This window comes from Ascaphus truei, chromosome 10 (assembly GCF_040206685.1).
Source record: "Ascaphus truei isolate aAscTru1 chromosome 10, aAscTru1.hap1, whole genome shotgun sequence".
NCBI lineage: Eukaryota > Metazoa > Chordata > Amphibia > Anura > Ascaphidae > Ascaphus > Ascaphus truei.
In genome coordinates, this window is record NC_134492.1 from 4,708,269 (window position 1) to 4,726,056 (window position 17,788).

The 17,788-nt window shown below is 48.1% G+C and overlaps 1 protein-coding gene across 1 annotated transcript in view; it reads left to right on the top strand.

Annotated features, from left to right (window-relative positions):
- LOC142504031 (uncharacterized) overlaps window positions 1-10,943 on the top strand; it is a 211,279-nt gene extending 200,336 nt beyond the window's left edge. Inside the window, exons 30-31 of the mRNA XM_075617140.1 lie at window positions 10,281-10,334; window positions 10,866-10,943. Of these exons, the coding sequence (XP_075473255.1) occupies window positions 10,281-10,334; window positions 10,866-10,943 (132 nt within the window). The remainder of the gene's footprint in view (window positions 1-10,280; window positions 10,335-10,865) is intronic.
- Window positions 10,944-17,788: the final 6,845 nt, after the last annotated feature.

Below are 17,788 nucleotides of genomic sequence, written 5' to 3' on the forward strand. Positions count from 1 at the left end.
ACGCCCAAGTCAGGGTAACCCATGCGGAGTGGCCATATAACACACCCGAGTCACGGTAACCCATGCGGAATGGCCATATAACACACCCGAGTCAGGGTAACCCATGCGGAGTGGCCATATAACACGCCCGAGTCAGGGTAACCCATGCGGAGTGGCCATATAACACGCCCGAGTCAGGGTAACCCATGCGGAGTGGCTATATAACACACCCGAGTCAGGGTAACCCATGCGGAGTGGCCATATAACACACCTGAGTCAGGGTAACCCATGCGGAGTGGCCATATAACACACCCGAGTCAGGGTAACCCATGCGGAGTGGCCATATAACACGCCCGAGTCAGGGTAACCCATGCGGAGTGGCCATATAACACGCCCGAGTCAGGGTAACCCATGCGGAATGGCCATATAACACACCCGAGTCAGGGTAACCCATGCGGAGTGGCCATATAACACACCCGAGTCAGGGTAACCCATGCGGAGTGGCCATATAACACACCCGAGTCAGGGTAACCCATGCGGAGTGGCCATATAACACGCCCGAGTCAGGGTAACCCATGCGGAGTGGCCATATAACACGCCCGAGTCAGGGTAACCCATGCGGAGTGGCCATATAACACGCCCGAGTCAGGGTAACCCATGCGGAGTGGCCATATAACACACCCGAGTCAGGGTAATGCATGCGGAGTGGCCATATAACACACCCGAGTCAGGGTAACCCATGGGGCGTGGCCATATAACACACCAATGTCGCCTCGCTATAGCTTTGTCAGGTAATTAATTTTACAAAGCAGTCAAACTATGAAAATAAATAATAATATATTAAGGAGACAACGAGAATAGGTTGAACTTGATATACGTACGTCTTTTTTCAACCTCATCGACTATGTAACTATGTATGAGACATAAGTCTTGTTGACGCCCAATCTCCCTGAAAATTGTCAGTCTTGTTAACGCTTTATTAATAGTTTGCTTATTTAAAGTGCAATGTGTTCAGTGTCATACAAAAACAATGTAAACCTGTATTATGTGGGTGATCTTTTAATGGAAAGTCTTACTTTACAAAGTATTTTAGGAATGCCACAGTAGTCATCAAAATCCGATTGTGATCATAATCTCATTATTGAAAATATTTCCACATTGTTCACACAGTTTTGAAAACTTTGAAGGGATTACGGTAATTTCACTCCTAATAGCAAGAGCAGACTATGTCTAAATGCATCTATTTGGTATGTATTCACAATATGTTTGATTCATCCCATGAGAAAACAGTACTTGTGGCATTACAATATAGTGACCCATTCCTTACGCCCAGCAAGGTTTACAGACCAGAAAACCTGTCCCTGTATTTCCAAGACAAGTCGCGGCTAAAAAGAAAGAAAGTGTGGCCTCATAATGGGATATCTTGGTGACTGTTAGAATGCAAGTTAATATTTATGGTTAGTAAACAAACTTTGCGATTTATAAGCTAATGGTACAATAATCTTAGATTTACAACCATCATAAAATAACACTTAAAACACAGGAAGACTGACTACTGTGATTAGTGGCACCGATTTGGGGTAAAATGTATGGTGTGAGTAGGTATCAGTGTCCCTAGTAAATCAGAATTTTAGCAGTTCCTTATTTACAAACACCATTTTGGCATTATCTAGGCTTTCTCTATTGTGTGTGGGGAGCGGGAGCTGGTCCTGAGAAGGTTCCTGGAACCTTTGAATATCTGGTGTACTTGCTAGTAGTAAATACCTGAAAAGTTAATATCACTTTTACCCGATTATCCAACTGGCCACTGCACAATGATGTAATATTCCTACAATGTAACAAACCCTGCTCTTGTTACATAACAGGCACCAGTTACATTGTTTTATCATTTTGGTAGAAGTGAAACAATCAAATATTTGAAACAACATTTTTTTTACAGGTACAAATGTAAGTTACGGTTACAGAGCCCCCCCCCCCCCCCTGCGGTCTTCCCCACAGCAATTAAACGGGTTATCGGGGGAGAGCTCGGGGCCTTTGTAACGCTCTTATCTTCTCCTGCGCTACCTCTTGCTGTCATTATCCCACCTAATGGCGTCGCGTTGCCATGACAACGGCACTTCACATGACGTTGTGATGTCATGTGGCGTCCCGTTGTCATGGCAACATCATGAGGAGAGATACTGACAGAAAGAGACTGTGCAGGAGACGGTAAGTGGCCCCACACTGAGTCCTGACGTGTTTCCAGTTGGCCCTGTAATGTCGCAACCTTTCACTTTTCTGGGCATTCCTGAGCAATGGGAACTTTCGCAAAAACATCAAAATTAAGGTGGAAACTGCGACAAATAGTGCCCAGCAAATTTGAGGACAATTACACAATCTGCGCCCCCCTGCTCGCGCCCCCCTCCTTACCTTGTCCCCGGCGTCAAATGACGCCATGGGGTCACGTGACGTCATGTTGCCATGGTGACGTCACATGACCCCGCAGCATCATTTGACGCTGCGGGGTCACGTGATGTCATGTTGCCATGGTGACGTCACATGACCCCGCAGCATCATTTGACGCTGCGTTGCCATGGCGACACGTCGCCGAAGACAAGTTAAGGGAAGTTGTAGGGGCCTCACGCGATCACCCGGCATTTAATTTACGTGCCTTGGGGAAGAGTGCGGGGCCTCTGTAACCGCCGTGCCCCCCCTGGAAAATATTGTGCCCCCTAGTTTGCGCACCACTGCTGTAATGTATACCACAGGGATGACCATTTAAAGCACAGAAAGGTGGGGAGCCGTGTTGGTCTTTCTTCCATGTAGTAACCGAGGAGCGAGAGGGGGGAGGGGGGATGAGACCTGTTATTGGAACAAGTAGTTGATCTGTTACAAGCTTTCCAACCTCTCGGGTTCCGTCATTGTGTATGGCAGACATAGAGAAACAATATATAATATACAGTGTTTGTAAGGCCGCGCTTATAGTCCCGGCGACGTCGCATCAAAACAAATCTATTGACTCGGTCGCGTGCGCTTATAGTAGGAGCGGCGAGACGGCCTGGTCACGATCGCGGAAGTCACTTTAATTTTATTACCGCAGCATGACGTCAGTGTCGCCGGCGCCGGGACTATAAGCGCGGCCTAAGAGGGATATCTGGTTGGTCCAATAAAAGGAATCATACAGTAGCACCTATTCCCTCTCCCTCCTTTGTTACTACATTTCAAGCAGGCGTTTTACTGAAGGATGGATTACTGTACAAACAGCGGGCAGGCTCTGTGCCGTTCAGCGGCAGGAGAACATGAACTCGCATAGAATGAAGCAGGAAATCCGAATTCAAGCCGCAATCCCCCAAGGACGTCTACTGAGATATAACTCCTATAACGCCAGTATCCTGCCCCAGATCATTTCCTGCTTTGTGTTAAAGAAAAATGTTTCTTCTAGTGTTAAAAATCACTGTTTTTCTTTCCTAAAATTCTCTACATTATGCAAATGCTCTGCATCACTAATTAAGGTTAAAGGTCAAAATATGTTAAACACAGATTTTCAAACCTTTTATAGGCAAAAGAGAGAGAGCCTGGAATATATTTAATGAAGCTCATTCAATGGCCATCAATGTGGCATTCATTTCCCAATCCTTAAAAGTTCCTACAAAAATATCTGTTCTCCTTTGATAAGGACGTGACCGGATTTGTCACACTAATAATTGCACGGTGTCTGAGCTAGATCAGAAGCTGGGCCCAGAGATAAACCTCTTACCTGCTTCACATGCTGCTTAAAGAAATTCCAAGTGAGGTCAAGGAAAGTCCTTTACTTTGTAACACCTTTTACAGCACGGCATGCGGTGCGCACATCGCTAAGCAGGGGCACCTCGCGTACCCCTTACTGGGAAATACATATTTTCAGGAGGGTTGAGCAAAGTACGTTGTGGAAATGAAACGATATATTACATGAAAACATTTCTGCGGGAATCTGGCGACTCCTTAAGTATATTCCAGCGATGAATCTGCCATCTTCACATTTTTATTAGAGATGGGCGCCATATTTTTTGCTAATTTGGATTCGTAGCGGATCGTCCGGTTTCTTTGGTCCGCGGATTTCAGTGGATCAATGTCCAATAGGGCGATTTGCGATTTGCGTATTTATTATTACCACCAAGACACTCACCAGATTCCGCAACCCGAGGACCAGTTTGTAGAATTGAAACCTCCCAAATCCGTTTGCGCCTTTTACACCACAAAACGGATTTTGGGGGTGACATCAGCGAAAATCCGGGGGACGGATTTGGGCAGATTCCCGCTCTAGTTTTTGTGCCTCTGTACAGGCAAGACATTGTATAAATGAGATTCTGTGGAGATTTCTCCTACATATATTGAAACACCCCTGAACTCTCTTGTTAATATGCCAAAATCAAACAAGTTATCTACTGTACATCTACGTTACATCATAGTATAAGGAAAGAGTATATCTACGTTTGGGAAATTGGTTGAAGCATTGTCCTGACGTTATTGTTGAGGAAATAATAGCAAAATGTACCACTTCTCTTCAAATCATTCCTTTGATGGTATATCAAGAAATGTATAACACAATTCTACACAGGGCAGGTACCTCCCTGAACCTGAAATACAAGATCAGGTTATCCCCAAATAGCAACTTTTCCATATGTTTAATGCCAGAAGCAGGACGTGTACATTGGGTTTGGGAGTATATCTATATTGAAGCTTTCCAGGAAGATATTCATCAATTCTGCAGACAGTTGTTAAACATAGAGATCCCATTAATGCCAAAATACACGATATTTGGCAGGGATCAGGAAGATGCCAACATAAGGAAACCTAAAAGAGATTGTGACTGTGACTGTGACAATCATTTAACACTGGATACAATGTACTCCACCAAACCAGGGACTTCGGAAAGAGAACGGGTTCTTTTTCTTTGGGTTGGATTGTGTAGAAATGAGACCAGACAAAGAAAACACGGAGGCAAATGTATTTTATGGAAAAATGTAATAATACGTTGACTTTATTAGCCATGCATAATGACAATTTTAAATGTACCTCGTTGTACTCTTTGAGTTTATTGCAACAAAACCCCTCGTTAAACTCTAGTCTCATCTCCATCTCAGTCGGGATAGTGTGTAAGGAACACTGTTTTCAGCGTTTCTTTAAAGTGGTTGGTTGTGAGGAATCTGAAGTGATCAGTTCCGATCTATCGAATATCATCGGCTTTATGATACAGATGTGTTGTTACATAAAATGCATTGATCCAGAGTATCTATTGACTGTGTTAGAAATATCTCGTCTCAATAAAACTCTTTGCAGAAGGAAATATAGACTTATATGCAAAATATTTATTATATGGCACTTCTTAGATGGTAACGATTGTTATCGCCCAGATCTAAATGTTGTTTTGTTTTTTGTTTGGTTAAATGTTATTATTCGATATGTTTTTGATTTATTGTGCTTGATACAGGCAGCAGAGTTTTAAAGTGGCATTTACCAGCCTTTACTTATTACTCTGTTTCTTGGATTTTGGACAATGTTTTTCATTGTAGGGGGAATTACTTTATTTTTCAGCTGCTCATATCTCCTGCATCAAGCATCACATTTTCAATATAAAACATCCCACAAAAGGGCAAGATTATATATTTTAAAATATAAGAATGCAAAGAACCGTCGATCAGCGCATACTGCTTTAATTATGCGTCCTCGCGCAGGCGCCCAGTTGAATTTCTCAGGGGCCTCTGAACAGGGAAGTGTTTGTCAATCGTATGTTTTTTGTACCCTTACCCCACCTTGTCCTTGTTTGAGAGCCAATAAGGGGAGGTGGTGAGGGGGGCCTGTTCTGAGCATACAATGACATCATGCAGTGACATCACACAAAAGGGAGCAGGCAGAGGAAATCAAACTCCTCCCACGGTAACATTTACAATATAAATAAAAAATACTTATATGGGTTAAAAAATGTATCGGCCTCGCAGACCCCTTAACATGTCACTGGGATTAGTTCACTTTGGTTTTAGGAGGAATTGCCCCTTAAACTTCATATTGTATCTCTAATTGCACAGGAAAGTAAAAGCCTAACATTCTGGATAACATTCACTGCGATGGCAGCTTACTGTAACTAAGCTGCTCTTTCACCAAAGTATTCTCTTATTTCACCAAGTTCGAAATGTGTCTAGTTATACTTCTTGAGTACTTTTTTTTATTGTTACTGTGTACTCATGGCTTAAGCCAGATATTACAATCTATTTCTCTTCTAATTGAAGGTAACAATCCCCATCATATCAAAGGGTCTACTACGAGAGCCAGGTCAGCAATGTAAATGAGTATAAAGCATGCATGGCTGCAGACAGATTTCCTGGGGCCCGGGACTAGAGTTTCGAGCAGGGACTCTGGTGCCCTGGCTCTCCGAAGCTGCTGCCGAGTCTCACTCCCCCGCCAGGCCTCCCTCTCTGTGAGACCGGGCCTCTCTCTCTGTGAGACCGGGCCTCCCTCTCTGTGAGACCGGGCCTCTCTCTCTGTGAGACCGGGCCTCCCTCTCTGTGAGACCGGGCCTCCCTCTCTGTGAGACCGGGCCTCCCTCTCTGTGAGACCGGGCCTCCCTCTCTGTGAGACCGGGCCTCCCTCTCTGTGAGACCGGGCCTCTCTCTCTGTGAGACCGGGCCTCCCTCTCTGTGAGACCGGGCCTCCCTCTCTGTGAGACCGGGCCTCTCTCTCTGTGAGACCGGGCCTCCCTCTCTGTGAGACCGGGCCTCCCTCTCTGTGAGACCGGGCCTCCCTCTCTGTGAGACCGGGCCTCCCTCTCTGTGAGACCGGGCCTCTCTCTGTGAGACCGGGCCTCCCTCTCTGTGAGACCGGGCCTCCCTCTCTGTGAGACCGGGCCTCCCTCTCTGTGAGACCGGGCCTCCCTCTCTGTGAGACCGGGCCTCCCTCTCTGTGAGACCGGGCCTCCCTCTCTGTGAGACCGGGCCTCTCTCTGTGAGACCGGGCCTCCCTCTCTGTGAGACCGGGCCTCTCTCTGTGAGACCGGGCCTCCCTCTCTGTGAGACCGGGCCTCCCTCTCTGTGAGACCGGGCCTCCCTCTCTGTGAGACCGGGCCTCCCTCTCTGTGAGACCGGGCCTCTCTCTGTGAGACCGGGCCTCCCTCTCTGTGAGACCGGGCCTCCCTCTCTGTGAGACCGGGCCTCCCTCTCTGTGAGACCGGGCCTCCCTCTCTGTGAGACCGGGCCTCCCTCTCTGTGAGACCGGGCCTCTCTCTCTGTGAGACCGGGCCTCCCTCTCTGTGAGACCGGGCCTCCCTCTCTGTGAGACCGGGCCTCCCTCTCTGTGAGACCGGGCCTCCCTCTCTGTGAGACCGGGCCTCCCTCTCTGCGAGACCGGGCCTCCCTCTCTGCGAGACCGGGCCTCTCTCTCTGTGAGACCGGGCCTCCCTCTCTGTGAGACCGGGCCTCTCTCTCTGTGAGACCGGGCCTCTCTTCCGCCAGAAGCTGGGCCCGCATGCAAATCACGGCCAGCTTCCGGTGTGTACCGGCGGGAGAGACCCCCAGCCTGGCACAGAGGGAGGCCCGACCTGGCTAGCGGGGTCTGCATCAGCAACAGAGAGACGGAGCTATACGCAGAAGTAGGGCCTGGTCAGGCCCCCCACAGCTGCCGGGCCTGGAACCCCTGTCCTTGCTCTCTCTGCCTGTCGCGGCCCTGAAAGCGTGTGCAGTAGCACTTGAATTCGGTTCATCTTAGGAATAATTCCCCCTACATTTTAGTCTCTGGCGCCTGCAACAGACATCGTGTCTAATCAGGTCTGGTTATCACCACCAGGACTGGCATATAAATATAACATGTATTGTGCTGAGAAAGAAGTGGTGGCAGCGGTCTCAATAAGAAAAACTCAATTAAAGGGCTCCATGTTTACTTAGACAAAGTGACATTTCCAGTGCTGTTTATACCCGATCAGCACAAAATGACAGGAATATTAGGGCGTTTCTTGTGACCCTTTAGAGCCGCTAAGTAAGCCATTATCTTTCTATATTATAAACACCTACAGTCACAGAATCCTGCTGCAGCCACGGTAGTTTTTGCACATCATATTTGAATATGAAACGCTCAGATGTGACTGGTGTACCTTATGTTACATGAAGATAGATAGTATATTTATTATAATTGCAAGAATTCTGTGTTACAAACTAGGTGCAAATTATAGCTCTCATTATCTAATTCAATGTCAGTCAAGACACTAGGGCGGGGGGCACAACGTTTTCTTGGGGGGGTGTGGCGCTTTCAGAGGCCTGCGCTCTTCCCCAAAGCATTTAAATAAAATGCCGTGGGAGCGCGGGGAGCGCGCAAGGCCTCTGTATGTTCCCTTAAATTGCCATGAGAACGCGACGTCACATGACGTTGTGACGTCAGAAACGATGGAGACAAGGTAGGGGGGGAAGAGGAGGCAGGGGGGCGCAGACTAAAAAGTTTGTGCACCCCTGCTCTAGGGCACGGTAGCCATCTCCAGTCCTCACGGGCCATCAACAGGACAGCTTTTAAGGATATCCCTGCTTCAGCACAGGTGGCTCAATCAGTGGCTCAGTCTTCAACTGCATAACCTGTGCTGCAGCAGGGATATCCTGAAAACCAGACCTGTTGGTGGCCCTTGAGCAGTGGCGGATTTCCCATTAAGCCCGATAAGTCCGGGCCTAGGGCGGAAACATTTTGGGACAGCAAAAATGTCCGCCCCATATACAGATGCCGCTCTCTTGGGCCCGATGGGAGGTCACTTACATGTGGGGGCCGCCTCCATCACCTAACGAATCGCAGCGTCAAATGACACAGCGGACGTCACATGGCGTCTCGCTGCCGTCGGGATGTCAAATTACGTCATGGCGTTATCATGGCGAGGAGGCAGCAAAGAGTTGCCCACCCCTGCCCTAGGGCAGACATATTGTTCTTTTATTTTATTCCTGTGTATTCTCCAGTGGGGGAGTGAGAGGGGGAGACTTCGTTTTCTGAACATGTCTGACTACAGGGTATTTTCCGCACAGCGACACGGAGTTATCCGTAACTGTACGCAGAAGCTTAACGTGTCGGTGCTCTTGGTACAGTACTTGGAATATAATCTTAACAGCAACCACATGAAAGGGAAGACAGAGAATACATGGGAAGGGCGGGTTTGGGATGACAAATGGAATCAAACTAGAACTGCTGAGGGTCAGACCAGAACAATACTCTGTATGTTACACACGTTCTCGCAGGCAGTGAGGCATGGAATACGTGTTCCACCACAGGGGGGCACGGTTACTGGGGTTTTTGTTTTGGTTCTAAAATAAATCTGGGTTTTGGTTTTTGCTGGAACTTGGTTTTTCAAACTGTTGGCGAACTTTTTGAAATTCCAACTTTTGTGCATAATTTAGAGCGTTTTCCATTTGTGAATGCAAAAATGTGCTCAGATTATTAAAAATATATATATATGTATGTATGTAACACCCTTCCCCCTATCTCTGTGGGAAACAGCGGTAATTACGGTACTGGTGCTACCTGTAGGCGTACAGAGGGCTTGGGCCTCCGTTCAAGGGGAGCCTGGGGTGACTGTGTGTTCTGTATATCTCCGTAAACACTCTTCTGGAGTCAGATCTCAGATGATAACTTTAGTTGCAGCGGGCCTTTATTTTAATCTCACTGAACCCGATGAAGGGGATTGTTTCCCTGAAACGTTGTGCTATTTTTCTGCAAATAAATTGATATTCCAGAATATCCAGACGATTGAGTTATGCTTTCTTCCCTGCGTCCAGACAGACTTGCTCTATGGTTTTTGATCTGTTTTAATAGGCCTTAAAATGTCTTTAGGCTTAGCACCATCCCGTTGTGCGCCTGTATGCACATGTATGTACGCCTAATATGACACCAGTACATGATAAGAATATTAACCCTTTTGAAGTTATGCAATCTGCGCACCAACGTTTCCGTCCCGCAAAGCGAGGAGTAAAATAAAACCGTATTTTTTTTTTTGAAAAATCGGGTACTTTCATAAAATATCTTAGTACTGTATTTGCAAAGAGAAGAGCTTTTTTTTGTAGATGTTTAAACACAATAGGAAGATACCTAAGTTTTATGACATATCAAGTTTTTTTATTTGAATGGAATAAAGCCTGCATGGGTGTCACTACTCGTTACCCAAATATACAGGACAGGAAGAGGAACCACAGAGGGCGCTAGGCTTTGTCCAACAGTTAGAATAAAGTTACAGTTAAAAAAGCGGTTATTTCTTCTGATACTATCCTTGCATCATAAACCAGCTCTCTTCCTCCATGGATTTGTATTAAACATTTCTATGTTTCCAGGGACCGATTGGATTGCCCGGAGAGAATGGAGGACCTGGCGGCTCCGGGGAAAAGGCAAGTTTCCATCTTCTTGTTCTCCAGCATTGATATTGGCAAAGTGTCTGTCATGCGCCCCCCGTCCCCTCTCTCCTCTGGCTCACCCCCACCCCCCCCTGCACACTCCGGCCATGGCAACGTGACGTCATGTGACCTCACGGCGCCATTTGACGCTGGTTGCCATGGAAACGTGTTGCTGGAACGCCAGATAAGTGAAAAGCCAGAGGCCTTGCGCGATCCAGAGCCAGAGGCCTCGCGCGCATTTATTTTAATGCCTGTGTAACATCCGCCCGTCTCCAGAAAATCTTGCGTGCCCCCACTTTGCGCACCCCACTTTGCGCACCCCACTTTGCGCACCCCACTTTGCGCACCCCTGTTCTAAGCTATGCAAACCTTGTTCTCCGCATTTAATTGATGCTAAAAATGTAGATTTGAAAATGGACACCTTGTGTATAAACATTACTAACATGTTGCTTAAAATGTTCCTTGGATGGAGAAAGGAGAGAGAGCTTTACACGCGTAACCTCTTTATCTGCTCATTATTTACAGCTCAAAGAAAGTCGGCAGCTTTTTAAAATAGCTGTTGTAACCTATGATTGCCTGAAAGAACTTGAGGGAAGTCCATGAAAGGGAATTAAATTAAAGAAAAATCAAATATCCCAAATCTAGTATAAATGAAGGCATGAGGTGAACATGAATACAGTGTGTGAACTCCCTGTATTGTGAAATACCCTGTCTAATTTAAATGTCATGTAAAAAGTAGAAGTTCTGAGAAATATCCTGTTAGAAATATAACCTGTATGTTACTTAATCATTTAATCATTTACTCTGAAATATACCCAGATTCTCAGAACTAACGGGGGAAAAATATTATTTAACGTTATCTATTGCCCCATCCTCTCTTGCTGTGATACAGGAATGTTCTAGTCTTCTATAGGTTCTTGGGAATATGGCATTGTACATTAATCCGTGGTCTGTGTTGCTTTATTGATATGAATGGTAGGACTTGGTTAAATCATGTTGAGAGGGCTACAGGCACAATATCCTATAAATCAGGGGTGCTCAACTCCAGTCCTCAAGACCCTACAAAAGGTCAGGTTTTTAAGGATATCCCTGCTTCAGCACATGTGGCTCAATCAGTGGCTCAGCCTTCGTCTCTACTACCTGAAGCAGGGAAATCCTTAAAACGTCCTTGAAACAACACATTAGACGTCCCCTGTGTGTGTTCCCGAGAAAAGTCCATGGAGCACCGAATAGTACGTAATGTGCCTCCTCGGTGTACAATCCCTTAGTTCAGCGTCCAGAGCTCGCATCAAGGCCTGCACCAAGGGGCAGTCCCAGAAGAGGTGAAAAACAGTTTCGTCCCCTGCTCTGTACCTGGGGCAGTGCGTCACGAGGCCAAGTCTGATTTCGTACTTGTTGGCCCTCACGGCCATGTATGGCCCACCATGCAATGTCCTTATGCTTATTCGTAAGTCTTTTCGATGCCACATTCCTCCACACCGTTTCAAAAGTGCTGGGGTGGAGTCCTGGGACCGACTCTATGATGTCCTTTGCCCGGATCATCTTGTAAATGACTTTGGGCTTCCACAGATCTGGTTTTACTCCCTCCAGTTGGTTTTGTCTCACAAACATCCTCACGTCCTTGTAGAACCAGGGCATGTGCCAGTTGTAAGGGACGAAGCTGTCCTACTTGTCCTACCTCAGTGCTCTCCAGAGCGGCAGGAGTAGGAAGCGGGACATGCAGTACCCAGAAGAGTCCTTGTCGCAGTCCACTGGGTGATTCGCATGCAGTTGCTTGCAACGAAAGCACACAGCATAGTAGGGATGTCAGGGATTCCTTTACCCCTCTTGAACGGCTCCTTGCACATCACTTTGCGCTTGCCCCTCTCCATCTTGGCACCCCAGATGAAGCAGAACACTGCCATGGAGATTGTCTGACAGGTTCTGCTCGAAGATGGCCATGCTTGGGCCACTTACAGCAGATCAGGAAGAATCTCATTCTGCAGCACCAGTTTTTTTTCCCTCTATGGTGAGAGGTCTGAGGTGCCATAGTCAAAACTCCTGCTTTACTTTGTTCAGTATTTCATTCCAGCTGTTCAGGGCTACGCCATTGCTACCCACACCAAACCAGACACCCAGGATTTTGATGAGGCCTGCTCTGATGTGGAAGGGTAGGGGGTCAGCAGTCAAGTTCCAAAACCCAAATCCCCAAGTCCTCACACGTCTGGACGAGCGTCTTCACCGACCAGCTATCTGCGCAGAAGATGGTGACGTCATCCATGTAGAGCGAGCACTTCACCTCTCTGGGGTCCTGGCGCAATGATCCCTCTGATCCCTGCGTTTCGTCTCATGCACTGGGCAAAAAGCTCTATACAACAGACAAAAGGAGAGGGGAAAGAGGGCAGCCTTGCCTAACCCCTGAGAGTACAGGGAAGGGGTTAGTCTTCCATCCGTTCACGATTGCCACACTGCAAATATCAAGGTACATCAGGTTAACATAAGAGCAGAACATCTCTCCCATCCCATACCCCCGCAGCACCCTGCCCATTAAATCGTGGGAGACACGGTCGGCCTTCTCCTGGTCCAAGCTGACCAGAGCCACTCTGACGCGGTGGTCTTTGATGTAGTGGACTGTGTCTCTGATTAGGGCGAGGCTATCTGCGATCCTGCGGCCTGCTATGCCGCACACCTGGTCTGGGTGGATGATCTGTTGGATGACCTTCTTTAGTCTGTTTGCCAGTACTTTCACTAGGATTCACTAGGATCTTGTAGTCCACATTCAGGAGCGAGATCGGATGCCAGTTCTTGAGGTCACACCTCTCCCCCTTTTGCTTGTACAAGAGCGTCAGCAATCCTTCCCTCAGCATTGGGGGCATCCGGCCCTCTGCTTCTATTCCCTGTAAAGCTCGAACAGGTCCGGGCCGATCAGGTCCCACAGCTTTGTGTATAACACAGCTGGGATGCCATCTCCACCCGGTGTCCTACCCGTCTTAAATGATTTGGTTGCAGTGTGGAGCTCCTCCAACGTCAGGGGGGTGTTCATGACTGCTTTTCCTGCCAGGTTGATGGTATTTGTAATCCCTGACAGGAATTTGTCAGCTTGTTCTCTGTCTGGTGCTTTTGGGAAGTAGAGGTCTGTGACAGGGTGACGTCAACCCCTATCAGTTATGCCTGGGAAACATATGTCTGAGTGCTTCATCCAGCACTCAGAAGGTTAACTCAGGAGGAAGCTAGGTAATCAGGATGTAAGCTGACACCTGATAGCCAGCAAGGTATAAAAGGATGTTGTTACTGGCAGTAGCTGGCTGCCTTAGACCAGACAACTCTGCTATGTGAGCTGCTAGCCAGACGGATTCACCAAACTAACTCTTTCAACCAAAGTAAGAATTGTTCATTTGTTTTCCTGACTGCTTAATATACACTTATGGTTTGGTAAATGGTTTAGCCAGCCAGCCTGCTAGATAGGCCTGGAGTGTTAGCCAGTTCTCCCAAATGTGGAGCAGGATTTGTTTTGGTGTTTAAAGGGACAGTGTACCCACATGTTATGTTATGCTGTGGAGAAATAAAGCCACTGAACGTGTTCATTATCCTGAAACTACACGTGTGGGCTGTTCCCTGACCTCGGCTACAGGCCGTCCTGCCACAAGGTCCTCATAGAAATCCTTCACGACCCTCATGACTTCCTCTTTCCCCTGCTGTACGTTGCCGTCTTTGTCACGCAGCTACTTTATGGGCATGTGGGTGGAGTGGAGTTTCTTGAAGAAAAAGGCATTGCATTTCTAACTCATCTCCAGATTCTCCACTTTGGTACGGAAGATGATTAGTCTTGATTCCTCCTCAAAGTGCCTTTGTCTCTTCCATGTCCTCATCCAGGTCCCATTTGCAGCGTCTTAGGTCAAGCAAGGATTGCAGCTTGCGCTGCAGGCCCCCAAACTCCCCCTTCCTCTCACACGCCAGGCGTCTGCCTTTTGCCTACAGGAAACAGCGGATCCTTATCTTTGTGACTTCCCACCACTCTGCAGTCCTGGGGAAACCGTCTTTTTCCTCTTTCCATGTTGTGTATGCAGTTCTCAGCTCCTCCACAATCTCTTCTCTTTCCAGAAGTGCACAGTTCAACTTCCAGGATCCTGGCCCTGGGGGGAAACCTTCTCCCAGACACCCCTGGAAGTTAATGGCCCTGTAGTCAGAGATGTGGACTGCGACCATGGAGTATTGTCTGTGCTGTACCGGCTTGGTAGTGAACAGGAAGTCAATCCGAGAATGCACAGAGCCATTTGGATGGCACCAAGAGTAGTTCACGGCACCTGCTCCCATGGATCCCACCACGTTCTTCAGGGATGCCTCCCTGATTATCGCCAGGAGTAGCCTGGACATCATATCCATCTTTAATGTGCTGGGGACGCGCCCGCCCACCTCAATCGTGCAGTTGAAATCCCCACCCATCACCACTGCCCTGGAGGTCGCGAGTCAAGGGGTCAGGTGCTGGAATAGTTCCAAGCGCTCACTTTTCTGGGGGGGTTACACATTGATGAGCCTAGCTGGCTCCCCTGCCCATGAACCGTCTACAACAAGGAGTCTGCTGCGGACGAGCTCGTGGACAGAATCAACAGTGAAACACCCCCCCCCCCTATTAAAGTGACTACACCTGCGTTCCTACACCCATTCCCCCCAGACCAGTAGGAGGGGCCGTGAGACCACTGCCCGCTCAGCATGAGTTGCTGCTGAAAGAACAACAGGCTTAGGAGCCACAGCGGATGCTGTTTTGTGGACCTCCTTTTGCCTTTGTTCCTTCTGATGCTACCACTGTTTGCCTTCACGGGGTTGGGTTGCAGGGGTCTTCTTGACTGCCACCTGAGTTGTTGCCAGGGGGACGCCTGGTTTCACGCCTTTCGCCACGACCTCTGTGTAGCTCCTGACTCTCAGTTTGCAGTCCCGAAACATATGGGTTGCCTCTCCGCACAGGTCGCACGTTTTCTGGCCGGGTCAATCCTTGGTGTCGTGTCCGGTGCTTTTACAGTTCCTGCAGGTTCCCAGGGTGCATTGTCTCCATTGCTGCCCCAGATTCCCGTAAATCCTACAGGTCTGGGGCTGGTCAGGGTAAAAAAAAGCCTTCCTGACCTGCCCGCAAGTGAGGGAGGTGTTGCAACCGGTTAGTCGCTTCTGGGTCTACCCTCAAGTGAACGACCATGCTCCACTTTCCCACCCAGAACCCCAACTTGTCTTTAATCTGGCTCGGCTCCTTCACCATGGTGCAAAAGCACTGCAGAAAGGTGGCAATATCCCTTCCAGGGATGTGGGGGTTCCTTACCATGACAGTGATCCTATTCTCGTCCCTCTGGATGGAGCAGTTCACGTCAAACTGGGAGAAAAGGAGCGCCTGTTTCAGGGTGTGGTTTTTCTCCCAATACCACCTGCAAGCACTCGGCGTGATGAAGGTGACAAAAAACAGGCCACCCCTGAGGTCCTGGATGTTCAGGGTCTCGTCCGGTGTAAAGCCTTCTTTACTCACCCAGCTCCTTAGCAAAGGTCTCGGCATCCAATAGGGGGCACTGTCCCTTCACCTCCCTAAGCTGCATTACCACCGTCTGCCTCATCCAGGGTTCCAGGAGGGGTCCCTCCTGTTGCTGGTGCTCCCAGCTCCAGGATTGGAGCTAGGGCCGATGCTGCTGCAGTGGGGTTACTGCTGCTGTGGGGGGTGGGGGGGGGGGGGGGCAACATCACGTTGGTGATGATTTTAGGTAATTAATCTATCGGCAGTTGGAATCAAACACTTAAAAAAATTGAAGTAGAAAGGTCCATCTGTAAGCTCCAGGACGAACTGACTATATGTGGCAATGTATGCCTTGATAGTATAGTAGAATGTGTAACGGAGCTTATATAGGAGTTGTAAAGTCTAGTATGGAGGTAGATGCATTGATGGAATAGGTGCAGACCCGCACCACATCAGTGATACCGCTGAGGCTGCAAAATGTCCTAATTCCTAGCCACAGACAGGTATCGAGTCACGCTTGTACTCACAATTAGTACCGGTTCCCCCGCCTCCTGGCGTCCCTCCTCTGCGTCTATCCGATCAATGTAGCACGGAAAAAGGTGAAAAAGATCAGCAGTCTTGCCGCTCCTGGCAAAGACCGTATCTGTTTTATGTAGATCAATAAACATTTTTTAATCTTTTCCGCTGGTGAGTCTTGATCTTTGCCAGGAGCAGCAAGACTGCTGATCTTTTTTTTTTTTTACCTTTTTATATAAACAAATTGGTCTAAAATTCCTGTTTACAATATACTCCTAATGTATCCGGGGCGCACAAGCCATGGAAAGTAGGCGTGTGTGAGGTCATTCACAAGCATTGGAATGTAGGCATGCGCGAGGTCATTCACAAGTCATGGAAAGTAGGCATGCGTGAGGTCATTCACAAGCCATGGAAAGTAGGCATGCGTGAGGTCATTCACAAGCCATGGAAAGTAGGCATGCGTGAGGTCATTCACAAGCCATGGAAAGTAGGCGTGTGTGAGGTCATTCACAAGTGATGGAATGTAGGCATGAGTGAGGTCATTCACAAGCATTGGAAAGTAGGCGTGTGTGAGGTCATTCACAAGTGATGGAATGTAGGCATGAGTGAGGTCATTCACAAGCATTGGAAAGTAGGCATGCGGGGGGTCATTCACAAGCATTGGAAAGTAGGCATGCGGGGGGTCATTCACAAGTCATGGAAAGTAGGCATGCGTGAGGTCATTCACAAGCCATGGAAAGTAGGCGTGTGTGAGGTCATTCACAAGTGATGGAATGTAGGCATGAGTGAGGTCATTCACAAGCATTGGAAAGTAGGCATGCGGGGGGTCATTCACAAGCATTGGAAAGTAGGCATGCGGGGGGTCATTCACAAGCCATGGAAAGTAGGCATGAGTGAGGTCATTCACAAGCCATGGAAAGTAGGCCTGCATGAGGTCATTCACAAGCATTGGAAAGTAGGCATGCGGGGGGTCATTCACAAGCCATGGAAAGTAGGCATGAGTGCGGTCATTCACAAGCGTTATAAAGTAGGCATGCGTGAGGTCATTCACAAGCCATGGAAAGTAGGCATGCGCGAGGTCATTCACAAGCCATGGAAAGTAGGCCTGCATGAGGTCATTCACAAGCATTGGAAAGTAGGCATGCGGGGGGTCATTCACAAGCCATGGAAAGTAGGCATGAGTGAGGTCATTCACAAGCGTTATAAAGTAGGCATGCGTGAGGTCATTCACAAGCCATGGAAAGTAGGCATGCGCGAGGTCATTCACAAGCCATGGAAAGTAGGCCTGCATGAGGTCATTCACAAGCATTGGAAAGTAGGCATGCGGGGGGTCATTCACAAGCCATGGAAAGTAGGCATGAGTGAGGTCATTCACAAGCGTTATAAAGTAGGCATGCGTGAGGTCATTCACAAGCCATGGAAAGTAGGCATGCGCGAGGTCATTCACAAGCCATGGAAAGTA